The 14,668-nt window shown below is 46.8% G+C and overlaps 1 protein-coding gene across 2 annotated transcripts; it reads right to left on the bottom strand.

The window, feature by feature from the left end:
- Positions 1-10,414: 10,414 nt before the first annotated feature.
- On the bottom strand, positions 10,415-12,106 carry LOC136538662 (uncharacterized). Of its 2 annotated transcripts, none has more exons than XM_066530624.1 (3): positions 11,578-12,106; positions 11,322-11,441; positions 10,415-10,988 (listed from the first exon to the last, which is right to left on the bottom strand). In XM_066530624.1, the coding sequence occupies exons 1-3, from the start codon at positions 11,966-11,968 to the stop codon at positions 10,651-10,653; spliced, it is 849 nt and encodes a 282-aa protein (XP_066386721.1). In that variant the 5' UTR covers positions 11,969-12,106; the 3' UTR covers positions 10,415-10,650. The 2 variants fall into 2 exon arrangements, with proteins under 2 accessions (XP_066386721.1, XP_066386722.1); XM_066530625.1 differs by having other exon boundaries at positions 11,350-11,441.
- Between the last annotated feature and the right edge of the window lie 2,562 nt (positions 12,107-14,668).

Genomic DNA, 14,668 nt, shown 5'->3' with positions numbered 1-14,668 from the left:
CCCTAGCAAAACCTATGCAATAGATAAACTATCTAAATGTGTAACTATGGTTTTGCTAGTGTGTTGCTATCTCTACCGCTAACGTAGTAAAGTAATCAATGTAAATGCGGAAGCTAAAGAGCAAGGTAGAGATATGCAAACTCCCATCGACGACTCTGGTATTTTTACCAAGGTATCGAGAAGCGCACAAGCTTCCCCCTAGTCCTCGTTGGATTCCCTCGCAAGGGCCAAGCTCCCGGTCAGGTAACTCCGTGGATAGCCTCGGTCCTTTCCCATGCGCAAGTGGGTCTCCGATGTGCTTTCCGACAAGCCTCTCCCGGATTCTCCCTGCCGTCTTCACTATCAAGCTTCCGACCGAAACACCACGGGCCTTGTTCCCTCCGGTACATGGTGGTGGCCACACCACAAACGCGGTTGGTGTGATCTCACAAAACTTCAAGCCCCTCCGATATACAACAATGGTGCTTGCAAGCACCGAGTGGTAAGAGGTATGCAAACCTCACCAAACACTAGGCCTAAACCTAGAGCAAGCGTATGAGCGGTGGTCTAATCAACCTAAGCACTTCGCAAAGCACCTACGCTAATCACCTAATGAATCACTAAGCTCTGTGCAGGTGGAGATCACTAAAATGGTGTATCAACACCCTTGGTATGTTTCCTCAGCTCCACACAGCTCAAATGGCCGGTTGGGGGTTGTATTTATAAGCCCCACTGAGAAAGTAGCCATTAGGGTCGAACTCCCACAATTCTGCTACTGACCGGACGCTGAATCGTCCTGACCGGACATGTTCGGTCGTCCCGACCGTTGAGCTGGCAATGTGCTGATCGGACACTGGCCAGGGTCCGGTCGCCTACCACCGGACGCGTCCGGTCATAGATTTGCCGCTCTGGAACCTTACTGTACTTGATCAGACGCTACTGTCCTACGTCCGGTCGGTTGCCGCCAGCGTCCGGTCCAGCATCCGGTCGCCTGTCTGCCGAGCCACTTGCCCAGCATCCGATCGTAGCATCCGGTCGCTTGTCCAGCGTCTGGTCACTTGTCCAGCGTCCGGTCGCTTGTCCAGCGTCCGGTCTAGCGTCCGGTCACCACAGTGAGCTCATTTCTTCGTGATCTTGCGTATGGCTTGGTTCCAATCTTCATGCTTTGGACTTTGCTTGATATCTTGAGTCTTCTCTTGTGCTTCTAAGGTCATTCTTGAGGTGTTGATTATCGGATCATCATGTCGCCTTCGTCCAAGTTACGTCTTGCACCCTATTGAACTACAGAACAAACACTTGCAAATTCATTAGTCCAATTTGGTTGTGTTGGTCATCAAACACCAAAATCCAAAGTAAATGGGCCAAGGGTCCATTTTCCTTACAAAGACTTTGCGTTCTCTTCTCTTAATGTCAAAAATGTTCTTTAGCATCTTCTAACATGTCAAATAGTTCATCTTTAGTTGGTTCATCATCTTCACTTTCACTTTCATTTTCATTATCATGTTCCTCATCACATCCATCATCACAAGTTTGTACCTTAGTGGCCTTAGCCACGAAGCATGATGGAGTGTCGAAGAGAGAAGGCTTCTCATTGATAGCAATGCTTGCAAGAACCTTCTTCTTGGTGGTCTTGTCATCATCACTATCATCATCATCACTTGAGGAAGCATCACTATCCCAAATGACCACATATGAACAACCCTTCTTCTTTTTCTTGAAGGTCATCTTGTCCTTCTTCTCTTTCTTTTTCTTCTTGTCTTTCTTCTTGCTCTTCTTGTCATCGTCATCATTGTCGGTATTGTATGGGCATTGAGCAACAAGATGATCCTTATTTCCACACTTGAAGCACCTTCTTGACTCTTTCTTGATCTTGGATGAAGACTTCTTTCTTCTAGCACAGTAGCCTTTCTTCACCATGAACTTGCCAAATCTCTTCACGAAGAGAGCCATCTTCTCACCATCCATCTCATCAAAGCTCAAGTCTTCATCTTCACTTAATGATTCTTGCTTTGCCTTGCCCTTGGACAATGTGGCCTTGAATGCCACACTCTTCTTCTTCTTCTTCTCATCTTTCTTCTCCCTCTTTTCTTCCTTATCATCATCATCTCTATAAGTGTCATTGGTCATCACATCTCCCAAAACTTGGTTTGGTGTCACAGTGTCCAAACCACTCCTCACTAGAATAGTGACTAATGTGTTAAATCTCGAAGGTAAGCATCTCAAGAACTTGTGAGAGAAGTCCTTGTCCTTCACTTCTTCTCCAAGTGCTTTGAGATTATTGACAAGCACTTGAAGCCTATGGAACATCTTCGGCACACTCTCATCATCCTTCATCTTGAAACTAGCAAACTTCTGCTTGAGGATGTATGCCTTTGTAACTTCACGACTTGAGTGCCCTCAAAGGATTCCTCCAACTTCTTCCATGCTTCATGAGCCCTCTCAATGTTCTTAATTTGCTCAAATATTCTCTCATCCAAAGCATCATGACTGGCACTAAGAGCAATGTCATTATTTTGGAGTAGCACTTCTTCGGCGGCGGTGGGAGCCTCCTCATTGGCAATCTTAATCTTGGTCTCCACCACCTTCCACACCTTTCTATTGATTGACTTGATGTATGTTGTCATCTTAGCCTTCCAATAAGGATAATTTGAGCCATCAAATTGGGGTGGCTTCTTGATGTTGTTGATTTGAGCCATTTTGACACCGAAGGTTGTTAAGCCTCAAATCACGGTGACCATAGCTCCAATACCACTTGAAAGGTCCAAATGGCTAGAGGAGGATGAATATCCTATTAAAAATTTCTACAACAACACTAAAGCAAGTGATTAGTCAATAAGATGGTGAAGCAAATTTTGTGCTAGCACTACACTTGGGGTTGCAAGCCACCTACCCAATTCTAATTTCTATGATCTCTAGTATGTCATACAAGAGCTATGTCGCTAAATAACACCAAGGTGAGCAAAGCTAGCTAGATAACTACAACTAAAAAGCTACACAAGCTACAAGCACTACACGAAGGTGAATACAAAGTAATAAGGGAAAAGCGTAGTGTCATCCAATTTTGCATAGCAAAATCAAGTACTCATATATGTGCACCCAGAATGTCCAAACACACATATAATCTCAAATTGCAATATTATCAAAGTAAAGTACATTATTACGTCGCATATCTCAACACATTGTTATCACATGGTCTTGCTCATCAGCAACATTATTACATAAAGCAGAAAATTAAACCCATGACGCCATAGGGACTCCAACTGGGGGACATCACTCTAGTACCCTTGGACATCTTTAGGGAACTCCTCATAAACAATATATGTTACCCATCAGGGATTTTCATTGAATGTACAACAAGTGTAAGCGCACCATGCTTAACAAGTATAACAAAGGGATCTATGAGGCTCAAAGGCTTGACACGATTTGACTGCGGTTAGCAATTTTAGCTGGTCAAGTTTTATTACACCTGAATCACTACTTTAGTGAATAAACCAACCCAAGTTGTAATAATAATTAATCAAGATTAAGCCAATCCCAAACCAACCATAGTAACCACTAATCATGAAGGATCCAGGCCACTCATGTTCGTGAGCCAGGCTGTTATAACAGGTTAAATATTTCTGTAGAAATTGTACAACTTTACCTACCGAGCCGTGATTCCCAAAGTCAGGGTTTACAAAGCAAACACCACCTCTACCAAGGAAGCGTGGCAGGGTTTCACTACATAACCCTTCACTAGTCGCACTAACAAGTCATAGCTGCTAAGGTTTCATCCATCTAGTCGTATGTGGCCCTCCTCCAGGAGTGGCACTCATGGTCGTGACATAGTACACACCCTGGTAGGAAAAGAAACATACCAACTAGTGCCCCCTCTTGCCTTTATAGAAAGCTACAGACGAGCTAGTATAATCTAGTTACTAGGCTAAAGTTAGAGCCATTTGACACTCGGGGTTGTATGAAACCTCCTGGGTGGCCGCTTCAGGATTGAGTCCTTATGGAGAGGCACTAGAGCACTCAACCCAGTACTCTAGCCCCTAAAGAGTTGCTAAAAAGTATAAATTTAACATGTTGCATATACCTTTAGTCATGTTTAATATTTATTTTGGGTTATGCGCTGCAGCAACTATCCAAAATGCATCCCAAACCATAGGTAACAACGATATGTAGTACAAGAAATAATCTAGGTAAAGTCCTTAAAGGCGATTCAAATTTAAACACATGCATATGTATGAATTATAGAGTTCATAGGTATAAGGAGCCTCTGTTACACTTGCCTTCCTCAAAGGAACCTTCCTGGTACTGGTCAGCAACTTGCTCCTTGGCAACCTCGAACTGATCGCCCTCTACATGTGATCCAAATCACCAATCAAGCATCCATTCCAATCATCACAGGCATACAAATATACTTCTCTTAGAACAGTACACCAAACAGTAAAAACAGAGACTAGAAAGCTTATAAAACTAATCTATGTACTGCCACGAACACATGAGCGAAAGAATCACTCTAACCAAATTTAAAACGCGAAAGTTATGCTTAAAACAAGATTCAATGGCATTTCTATAAATAAACCAAACTCGTTTCTAAAATAAAGCAAATAAAAACTGAATTTTAACGTGATCTGGATGGCGTGTGTTATTATTTAAAAACATAGGGATTAAAATGGAAGAAAACATAACTAAAAAATACATTTGAACTGAGATGGACGATGGGTTGATTACGGGAAAACTGAGGGGCTAAAGCGCAAAACACGCTCGGCTGACCGTGGTTGACCACGTCACCGGTTGACGTGGCCACCACGTAGCAGTGCGAGATTGGTGCGGTGCACCATGCATGCGGTGGACGTGGTGCGCTGGTGGCTATGAGCCACGTCCACGGGTCCTCGTGGACATATTATGACCTCGAAGGGGTATCATCTAATCCTAGCCATCCAAAACAGATCAAATAGCGAGGAAAGAAAAGGGGCTTTCCCCACTGGCACACAGTGCTAGGGTAGCGGTGCCATTGACGCTGGCGAGTTGAGCTCGGTGGCAAAAATCGTGATGGCGATTCCAGCCACACAGTTCCCAACTGAGAGCACGGGGATGACGAGCATGACAGCGTGAATTCAACAAGGCTTAAAGAAAGGGGGGAGCGCGTCGAGATGACGGCCCCACGGCGGTGCCATGGCCGGCGTGATTCAGAGCCCACCAATATGGCGATTCCGTGAACAGGAAACAAAGGCGAAGGCATGGGGAGGATGAGGAGTATACCACGAGTCCGATGAAGGCATTCACGGTGTTCGGAAAGGCTCCAAGAGGTCCGGCGACGATGGTGGTGGGCTGGAGAGAGAAACGGCCACCAGTGAGCACGATTACGGGCAAAACCATGATGAAAACGAGAGAGGAAGTCACCTATGGCCTCGTCATTACCTGGCAAAGCTCCTGGGCCCGATCGCAGCGGCGAACGAGCTCTAGAACAGAGGAATTGCGAGTGGGGTGTGTGTGTGCTCGAACAGTGAACGAAAAGGAGAGAGGGAGAGCTCGGCAGCGGCCTTTATAGGCAAGCAGCCATGGTAGAAGAGGAAACAGGCCTGGGGCAATTCACCCAGGGCATCACTACGAGGCTTAAAGATGCTCCCGTGATGGCTTCCATCACATGGTGGAGTGAAGACGGCGATGAAGGCAAACGCGGGATCTCTAGCTTGACGAGGAAGAAAGGGGTGGGCGGCTAATGAGCAGGGCCAGGACGGCAGAGATAGAAAGGAGGGAGAGGGCGCGGGCCAAGATGGTAGCAACTATGGTTGCTCCACTCATGGGAGCGCACTGAGCCAAGCAGCCTAAGAGCATGGCGGCGCGGGCGCTGGGGAGGAGAGGCTGATGGGCCTCGGCCTAGACCCGCTATGCGCGCAAAGGAGTGGGGAAGGGGAAGGGCGTGGGAGTGGGAGTGGGCTGCCAGCAGCCCAAGGCCATACCAGGCGTGGGAAAAAGAAAAAAGCCCTAGGCTGGCTGTGGTGCTTGGGCTGAAAGGAGAAAGGAAGAAAAATTTAAAAAGAAAATCCTTTTCTATTTTCAGAGCTTTGGAAATTGATCAAATTCAAATGAAATTTGAATTCAACCTCAAACAACCTAGCCCTACACTCAACCAAAAACAAAATGCCTCGGCATGAATACAACAAACATGTTACTAAACCTTATAATTAATTTTAACTAATAAAAAAATATTCGCCCTGTTCGCTTGATCGTTTCTGTGGCTTATAAGTTGGCTGATGCTGTTTTGTTGTGAGATAAAAACACTGTATCATGGCTGATAAGCATGGCTGATACGATCAAGTGAACAGGGTGATTATTTAAAGTAGGTTAAAATACATAGAAAATTAATTAAATGCTCAATTTTAATTACTAAATTATAAATGAAATTTTTGGGTGTTATAGGTAGAAGTGATATACCGCCGTGGCAAGTGATCCATCAATGAATACCGAGGAGACAATCAAGACACAATGATTTTTCCTCCAAGGTTCACTTGCTTGCCGACAAGCTAGTCCCCGTTGGAGGTTCACGTGCTAAGAGGCATCACACGCCTAATCCACAATCGGGTGCCGCACAACCAACACAAGATGAGGATCCACAAGCCATGCACAATCCACAAGACTTGCCTTTGGTGCTCCGTCGAGGAAGGCATAAGAACCCCTCACAATCACAATGATCGGAGCTAGAGACAATCACCTTCCTTCACTCGATGATCCACCAATTATTGGGCCATCTAGGTGTCGGCAAACACCAAGAGTAATAAAAACTTCACCAGCCAAAAATGCCCAACTAGTGCCACAAGATGCTAGAACACTAAGCAATGCACTAGAAGCTCTCCAATCTCACTCAAGATGATGAAATCAAGTGTGCATGTGAGTGGAGTGGTGTGCTCAGCTCTCAAAGGGTGTATGCAGCTGTTAGAAGTGCCAAGAGAGTGGCCAAGGCCGGCCACTAGCTCTATTTATAAGCCCACAAGCAAATAGAGTCATTATCCCTTTGGAGCAGCTTTCTACGAGGGCACCGGACACGACGGTGCCTGACACCGGACATGGCGGTGCCCCTCCCAACGGTCACTTTGCAACGGTTAAAAACTAGCCGTTGGGGCACTGAACAGGGTGGCGGTGGCACCGCCCCTAGGGTGGCAATGACCACCCTGCCAACTGCCCAAAAATCCCCTTCTCTGGATTTTTATGGTGGTACGCGGCGGTGACCAGCTCGGTTTCCCTCGTTCTAGGGTGAAAAGCGGCGGTGGCACCGCCTCACTAGTGGCGGTGACCAGGGGGTGCACCGCCCTCACAGCGTCAGTGCACACCGAACGCACCGGTGCCACGTCCTTCTCTACTGCTCTCGGCCAGGTCGAGGTGGGCACCGCCCTAGGGGTGGCGGTGCCACCGGATAGGGTGGCGGTGTCCCTAGGGAAACCCGCTACTCTCGGCCTCCCAGCCGGTCACCACCACAGGGGTGGCGGTGCACTGGACAAGGGGTGGTGGTGCCCTAGTGGCAGCACCCCAAGCCGAGTTTTGCCCCTGTTTCTTCACCTTTCTCGTCACATTTGTAAATGTGCTAACACTCCAAGTGTTTCACTATCGCGTGCAAATGTGTTAGCATTTTCACAATCATTTTTCAATGGTTAAACACTTTTCACCGATTGTGCACTAGGCCTAAAATGCATATGCATGTTTTCCAACACCTAGTGGCACTAGATGATCGAGTTGTCCGATAAAAGCTCCCCTCTTAATAGTATGACCATCTATCATAAATATGATCACACTCTCTATAGTGTCTTGATCACCGAAAACAAAATGGCCATATAAATTTTACCTTTGCCTTGAGCCCATTTTATTGTTCTCTTTCTTCTTTTTGAAGTCCGGAGCTTGATCACCTTCATCACATGTCCACCAACAACACCATGGACTTCATCTTGCTCCACCACTTGGATTGGACTATCTTGTCTAATCATACACTTAGATGCAAAAATTAGTCCAACTAGGTTTCATCAATTATCCAAAACCAAACTTGGGCTTGCACCCGCGAAGACGGCTAAAGCCCACTCTACACGCTGAATGAGCCACACCTGCTAATTAACTCTCTTGCGCTTTCGTCCTTGCTTCGCGCAAAAAGATTGATCCGGAGCTAACAGCCTCCCAGGTCTAAGCTTTTAAGCAGGCCTAGCTCTGGTTCCATTTCCGGTATGGGACTAAACTGGAAACACTACGCCAAAGCTACAGTGCTCTAGTGCTATAGTACCACGAATTTGGTCTGGCCCAACTGGCCCATGGGCTGGGGTTTCACACTTTCTCTCTGGGGGCTGATTGTAGAACCTCCAATATGGATCAGTTCTGGTCCTGAATTGATAAGATATTACCTCAGGGGGGCGTATGTGGGTTTGGCTGTCGTGTGCTGGGCAATCTGGCGCTCATGAAATGCTGTGTGCTTTGAAAATAAAAGAGTCAAATCTCCTACTGAGATTGTGTGTATGATTTGCTCTTTCCTCACTTACTGGGCAAGTATGTTATCGGAGGAATGGAAGCATCAAGTCGTTCAAGGAGCTGAAGCTGTGAAGACGGCGGCCATCTTCTTTCACAGGCAGAATGTTCAGAGTTGTGCTCAGGAGGAACATCAGCTGGTTCCGTACGCTGGGTGAAGCACATCGTCTGGCGCACGGGCAGTGCATGGGCGCTGCAATCATTTCGGAAGTCCATGCTTAGTTCAGAAGTAGTTCTGTCTTGTAATTTGCCATTCTGGGCTGTCGTTGGGTAGTTGCATCTATCTTAAACCTAGTGGTTGGTATTCATGCGTATGTTCCCTATGTGATCATGCGCATAAATAGGTTGCGGTAAACAATTCGTGATGTTTCATAATGGCTCAAACCTGATACTCTCTGCAATTTAGTTGTTTTGGTATAATGAAATTCGGTTTTTACCATTGTGGAAAAAAAGAAACGAATAAAATCAAGGGCGGAAGCTAGCCTTTGCCATTGGAGTCAAGCGACCGATGAGTTTATAAATGCTATGGAGAACTACTATTCACCACACTACTTTGACCCCTGACTAGAACATTAACCATTATGTTTGAAGAGTACGGGGAAAATGCTACAACTTATTAGTGTTCTTCTAGTTCAATGGGATGAATACTCCATGCTATATTATCTCGGGTTTTTGGGTTAATTCTAACCTTTTGTAGGATTTTGATTGTCAATTTTCAACCTATTTTTCCAGGGAGATCGAACATGCCAAACAAAAAGAACCAAAGGGACTGAGCGCGCCCCTACATGGCATAGCAAACTAGTAGGGGTGAAAAAAATACACCAATTAGGAACAAGATTCATGATCATTCCTAAATGTAGTTTTTTTTCTTAAACAGTGCAGGATGATTTGTGCCATCTGGTTTAAACAATCATGTTATGCACGCCCACGGGTTCATGTCCATTTGATCCAATATGAGCTGCCATACCAAAGATAGAATAATTCTCCCACTACATAAAAAGCATTCCTCAGTTGTCTCTCTTGTCCCATCTTAGAACCCTCCAAGGCTTGGTTGGATAGGCCCATTAGCACTATCCTACCCTTTGTCACCCTCGTAATCAACCCAAGCTACATAGTGTGTGCGTGTAGCTTTGTATTCCTATATTGAACGAAGGTGCACCCCTACTCCTTGTTGTACTCCTCTCCCCCTTTCTCCTCCTCTCCCCCTTTCTCCTCCCTTCCTTCTTTCTGATTCATTTCTTCGCCTTCCACAAGAGTGGCAAGCTTTGTGCTCAACCTACCGTGTTTCCATTAGTCTTCTGCCATTTGTTGGTGTCTCCCTTCCGAACTGGCCTAGCTATTTACTACTTTGACACCTTGTTGAACTAACCTACATACGGATCATCTTTTAAGCTTGGCAGCTCCAATATGTATCTTGCCACCTCTTCAATCCTAACCCTAAACCTTAACAGGTTGCTTCTTGTCCTTATGTAGTTCCAAGATTGTACCCACCCATCGCGACTGGTGCATATTGATATCATGCGTTAACTAATAACCAGGGATGTCATACTCAATCTAAGCCTGGCTGGGCGGCTTCCTTTTGGCCATATGATGCATTAACAAGGGATTTCATCCTCTTTTTTGTTTCCACCACTTGAGACTAAGGGGAATTTTGAGAGAAATGGTTTAGTTTATCTTGTACAAATTTCAGCAAGTAGTAGTTCGCGTGAATAACGTTGCGATTCATTATCTAAATCAATCAGGTCTTCTGTTTAGTCAAATTATCAAATGATTAGCTTCATCATGACCATGATTTGGGTAGTTCAATACTGAAATCGCTTTACGTAATTCATAATAAACTGAGTGAGCTTCACAACAGCACTCTTAAGATTGAAAAACTGTCATAAAATAGCCCTGTTAGTAATAATTAATTTGACAAAGCTGTTTCATAGTACCTCCTTTTCATATTAGTTGTCACTCTAGTTTTGTGCAAAGTCAAAACATTCTATCTTTGACCATCTTCCACACCGAACAGTTTTCTGAAACAAGCTGAAGTTTTGATTGTTCACCGTTCGGATAGCTACCTTTACAGCATCATAGGCCAGATCAGAGGTAAACTCGCTCTGATTAAGTTACCAGCAGGCAATAGTTTTGAACTGACGACGAAGGGACACAAAAAAGAGATCGTTGATGCTGAGATCAGCATGGCACTACTAGGCGAGGAGCCAGAAGTCCCTGTGGTGCTTGCTGGAGACGAGGTAGCCGCCTGAGCTCCTCCTGCGCACGGCCAGAGCCACGCACGGCGCGTGCTCGATGCAGTACTCCACCATGCCTCCGCCGCCGCCGGCGGCACCAGCGGCGGAGGAGGAGCCCCTGCTGCGCCGGCGCCGCCACAGCACCGCCTGCAGCCACCGCGCCACCGCGTGCCGCCGCGGGCGCTGGCCCAGCACGAGCAACGACGCGCCGTGCCGCCTGGCCGCGTCCACCACCGCCGGCGCGCGCTCCTCCGCCTCCACGGCGCACGTCTCCACCTTCACCTGCATTGTGCGATCGTCTGGTGAGCCTCGGATCGCCAACTCCTCCAACATTATTGCGCTCTTTTCTTTTGTTTTCTTTTAGCGCCACAAAATCCGCTAAGTGGCCATTGCTTTTGGTAGTGGTGGACGGCAAGAAATCATTGCGCATCCCACAAATCACTGGCTGACCTTCGTTTCGAATTTCATGGAAACAATTTAGCCTCGTTTGATTATATTATAGACAGCGAGAGCACTGATCTGGCAAGCTTTATATTCCATTATCCTATCCGAGTAATAATTCCATCGTATCCTATCCTAGTAATAATTTACTGGGAGATTAATTAATTTAATTACATTGATCACGTAGCATTTGCGTGGATACCTCTGGCCTTGTTGATTCACAGACTGTCCTCAAGGCGGCGAGGTGCTGCTGGCTCTTGGTGCGCAGCATCTTGACGCAAGAATCACTGACGGCTGCAGAAACATTTTATTCGACAAAAAAAATTATAGTCAGTGAAATTCTAGCCAGCGTGAATGCGTGATGAAAGTATGAAACCCGACAAATTTATCGCCGACGCGGCGATAAACAATAGACGAGAGACCGACCGACCGTCTCGGGCGACGGGCTTGGCGACGGCGAGGAGGACGACAGTGTCGTTGCTCCGGACGGCCTGCGACAGCGCCCACTGGAGCGCGCCGGCGGCCTCGGCGCGGCCGTCGGCCAGCACCATGACCCGCCGCCTGCCGCCGTCCTTCTTCTTGCCGGTCGCCGTCACGGCGGCGGCGGCGGCACTGCCCACTTGCACCATCAGCTCGCCGTTGCCATTGACACCACCGGCTGCTGCTGCTGCGCTGCCGGCCTTGCCACCGCCGCCGCCGGGCAGTGCCGGGGCGGGGAGCTTGGAGGGCGAGGCGTAGGACGCCCGCTGCACCCGCTTTCTCCTCACCACCCGCGTCGCCGCCCGGCCACCGCACAACGCCGCCGGCAGCCTCCTGCCCATTGTTCGTGTTTGTCCCTTGTCCCGGTGCCCAGCAAGGACACGAACTCTAGTTCTTCTACTACGCCAACAATGCCGCTGCAAATAGGAATGTGGAGGAGGACCAGGCCTGAGGAGGACCCTCCTACAGCGTACCCTACATGTATATATATGCAAGTTTTACAAAGGCCAGTGGTTGTGCTGTATAAATAAACGAGCTAGCTGCTCCAGGAACGTGCATATATATATATATATATTTGTACGGGGGAGTAGTTGTAGGAGGACGCAGTAGTCATCCATCAGGCACCATATCAGTAGACGTGCAGGGCATGAATTGAAACGAAGGAAGAAGCTAGCGAGCTATGGAAAGGAGTGGTTAGGCAAGTAGCAATTGTTGCATTGGAAATTTGGAACCTATCATTCCATTCCTTGCCTGCACTGCACACACGTACGCCCATCAAACCCTACTCATCTGATATCTCTATCCCATGCATGATTGACGCGTTCATCGATGATATGATATATGATCCTGCCGTCCTGCGCGATCTCTCACAGATCGAGCTACAGTTTTCCAAGGTACGTTAGATCAATGTTGCAGTAGTTACCGGGACAAAGAAGTTTGATTTTGGCGCCAACAGCTGCCAACTACACATACTGTACAAAGCGTACGTGTACGATCGATCTAACCATCTACATGCTCGTACTGGTACGTGCGTATACACAGGATGACTCGATGCTCTTCTTGTTAGTTGTACGATCGCAACACAATCGTCGTCTAGATATTAACGGGCGTGAATGTCAACGTACAGCCACGGAAACCGGCAACGACACACGATGCACTAGTAGAGAACAGACCTTTGATCCTCGGCTAAAATGGACTGTAGTCCCGGAATTTTTTGTCCCCGGGACTAGAAATACCTTTAGTCCCGGTTGGAGGCTCCAATCGGGACTAAAGGTCCCTGCCCAACGGCTACTGCGCCAGACAGAGGTGGCAGGGACCTTTAGTCCCGGTTGGAGCCTCCAACCGGGACTAAAGGTATACTTTTACTCTCGGTTGGTGGATCCAACCGGGAGTAAAGGTCTACTCCCGGGCCATGGCTGCGCCCGGGGTTGGAAAGTTACCTTTAGTCCCGGTTGGATCCACCAACCGGGACTAAAGGTCCCCTTTATATATCGGCCGTCTCCTTCTTCCTCCCCGAGCCCGAGCTCAGCGTATTTTGAAGCTCACTGCAGTAGTGTTCTTGCTTCCTCCCTCCCTCCATTGTTCCTCCATCTATTCTTCGATTCCTCCGTCGATTTCTTTGATTTCTCCGTCGATTCTTCAGTTGTAAAGGTTACCAATCTCATACTCTCATTTTTCACCATTGTCTTATCTCATTTTGTTCACTATATATATATATATATATGGTTCTTTATTGTGGTTTTTTTCATTTGTAAGCAATTTGAGTTCAAAATCACTTCAAGCTTGCATATTTACATGAAAGAAGGTTAAAATAGCTAGTTGAACTTGCGGACCGTGTTCATCTCGGCGACCATGTTCTCTGCCGAGCGGTAACGGACGTCAAGGAGGAGCTTTGATTCTACAAGAGAGAGCGGCAACGGTCGTGGAAGACCGTGTTCCCTTCCTTGTAGAATCGGAGCTCTTCCTTGACCAAGTACGGTGCCGTCCGGTGGAGAAATACTCGCCGAGATGATCACGTAAGCAAGTTTAACTAGTACGGATGGTTATTTATTCACATATCCCGATATCGTCGCAGTAGTTTGTCAATCACCGTACTTTTTATTTTAACTTTTTATGAAATGAAAAACTTAGAAAATTATAGAAAATCCGTACTAGTTGAACTTGCGGACCGTGTTCATCTCGGCGAGCATGTTCTCTGCCGAGCGGTAACGGACGTCAAGAAGGAGCTTTGATTCTACGAGGGAGAGCGGCAATGGTCGTGGAAGACCGTGTTCCCTTCCTCGTAGAATCAGAGCTCTTACTTGACCAAGTACGGTGCCGTCCGGTGGAGAAATGCTCGCCGAGATGATCACGTAAGCAAGGTCAACTAGTACGGATGGTTATTTATTCACACGTCCCGATATCGTCGCAGTAGTCTGTTATGTGTGTACACTCCCATTCTTCTGTTAATTTACGGAAATATCATGTGAATTACTTACCTGCCGCAGTAAAAGACGAGAACACAATGACCATTAAAAATATCATTGTTTAGAGATCTAGATAATTTTATAGTTTGTTAATTTTATTTGTTTATAAAAGGAGAAATTTATAGTGTATCAAAAAATGAGTATAGAGAGTAGATGGCAACTGCTTCCGGGTCCTCGGCCTCTCATGGGTTTCCAAAGCGACTTAGGCCGGGCCTTCCTCTCATTCCATGCGGCAAGTGTCGTGATGAGACGAAGATTGTGATGGAGTACCGAGTGAAGAAGGAGGGTCCCAACAAGGATCGTATCTTCTACAAGTGTCCGGATCGCAATGTGAGTTATTTTATCGTATTTAATGATTATGGTTGGTTTATACCTATTTTTATGATGGTTGTGATTAAAGTTCTAATTTTTTGTTTTAATTTCAGTGGGATGGCAGTGGACGATGTTCAGGCTTCTACTGGGAGGAAGAGTATGTTGAACTCGTGCAAAAATATCTTGCACAACAGGCAGATACGGCGGCTAATGAGGCAGTGATCCAGCCGAAGAAGCCCAAAGATGTTGCACAATCGGGGGATC

This window comes from Miscanthus floridulus, chromosome 2 (assembly GCF_019320115.1).
Source record: "Miscanthus floridulus cultivar M001 chromosome 2, ASM1932011v1, whole genome shotgun sequence".
In the NCBI taxonomy this organism is placed as follows: domain Eukaryota; kingdom Viridiplantae; phylum Streptophyta; class Magnoliopsida; order Poales; family Poaceae; genus Miscanthus; species Miscanthus floridulus.
Note: the sequence above shows the minus strand (reverse complement) of the source record. Positions and strands in the feature narration are given on the sequence as shown.

Excerpts from the sequence above, each read along its gene's own strand:
- LOC136538662 (XM_066530624.1), bottom strand. The coding sequence starts at position 11,968 with ATGGGCAGGAGGCTGCCGGCGGCGTTGTGCGGTGGCCGGGCGGCGACG. Across the intron at positions 11,442-11,577 it reads CAAGCCCGTCGCCCGAGACG|CCGTCAGTGATTCTTGCGTC; the intron begins GTCGGTCGGTCT and ends ATGTTTCTGCAG. Across the intron at positions 10,989-11,321 it reads GCAAATGCTACGTGATCAAT|GTGAAGGTGGAGACGTGCGC; the intron begins GTAATTAAATTA and ends CGCACAATGCAG.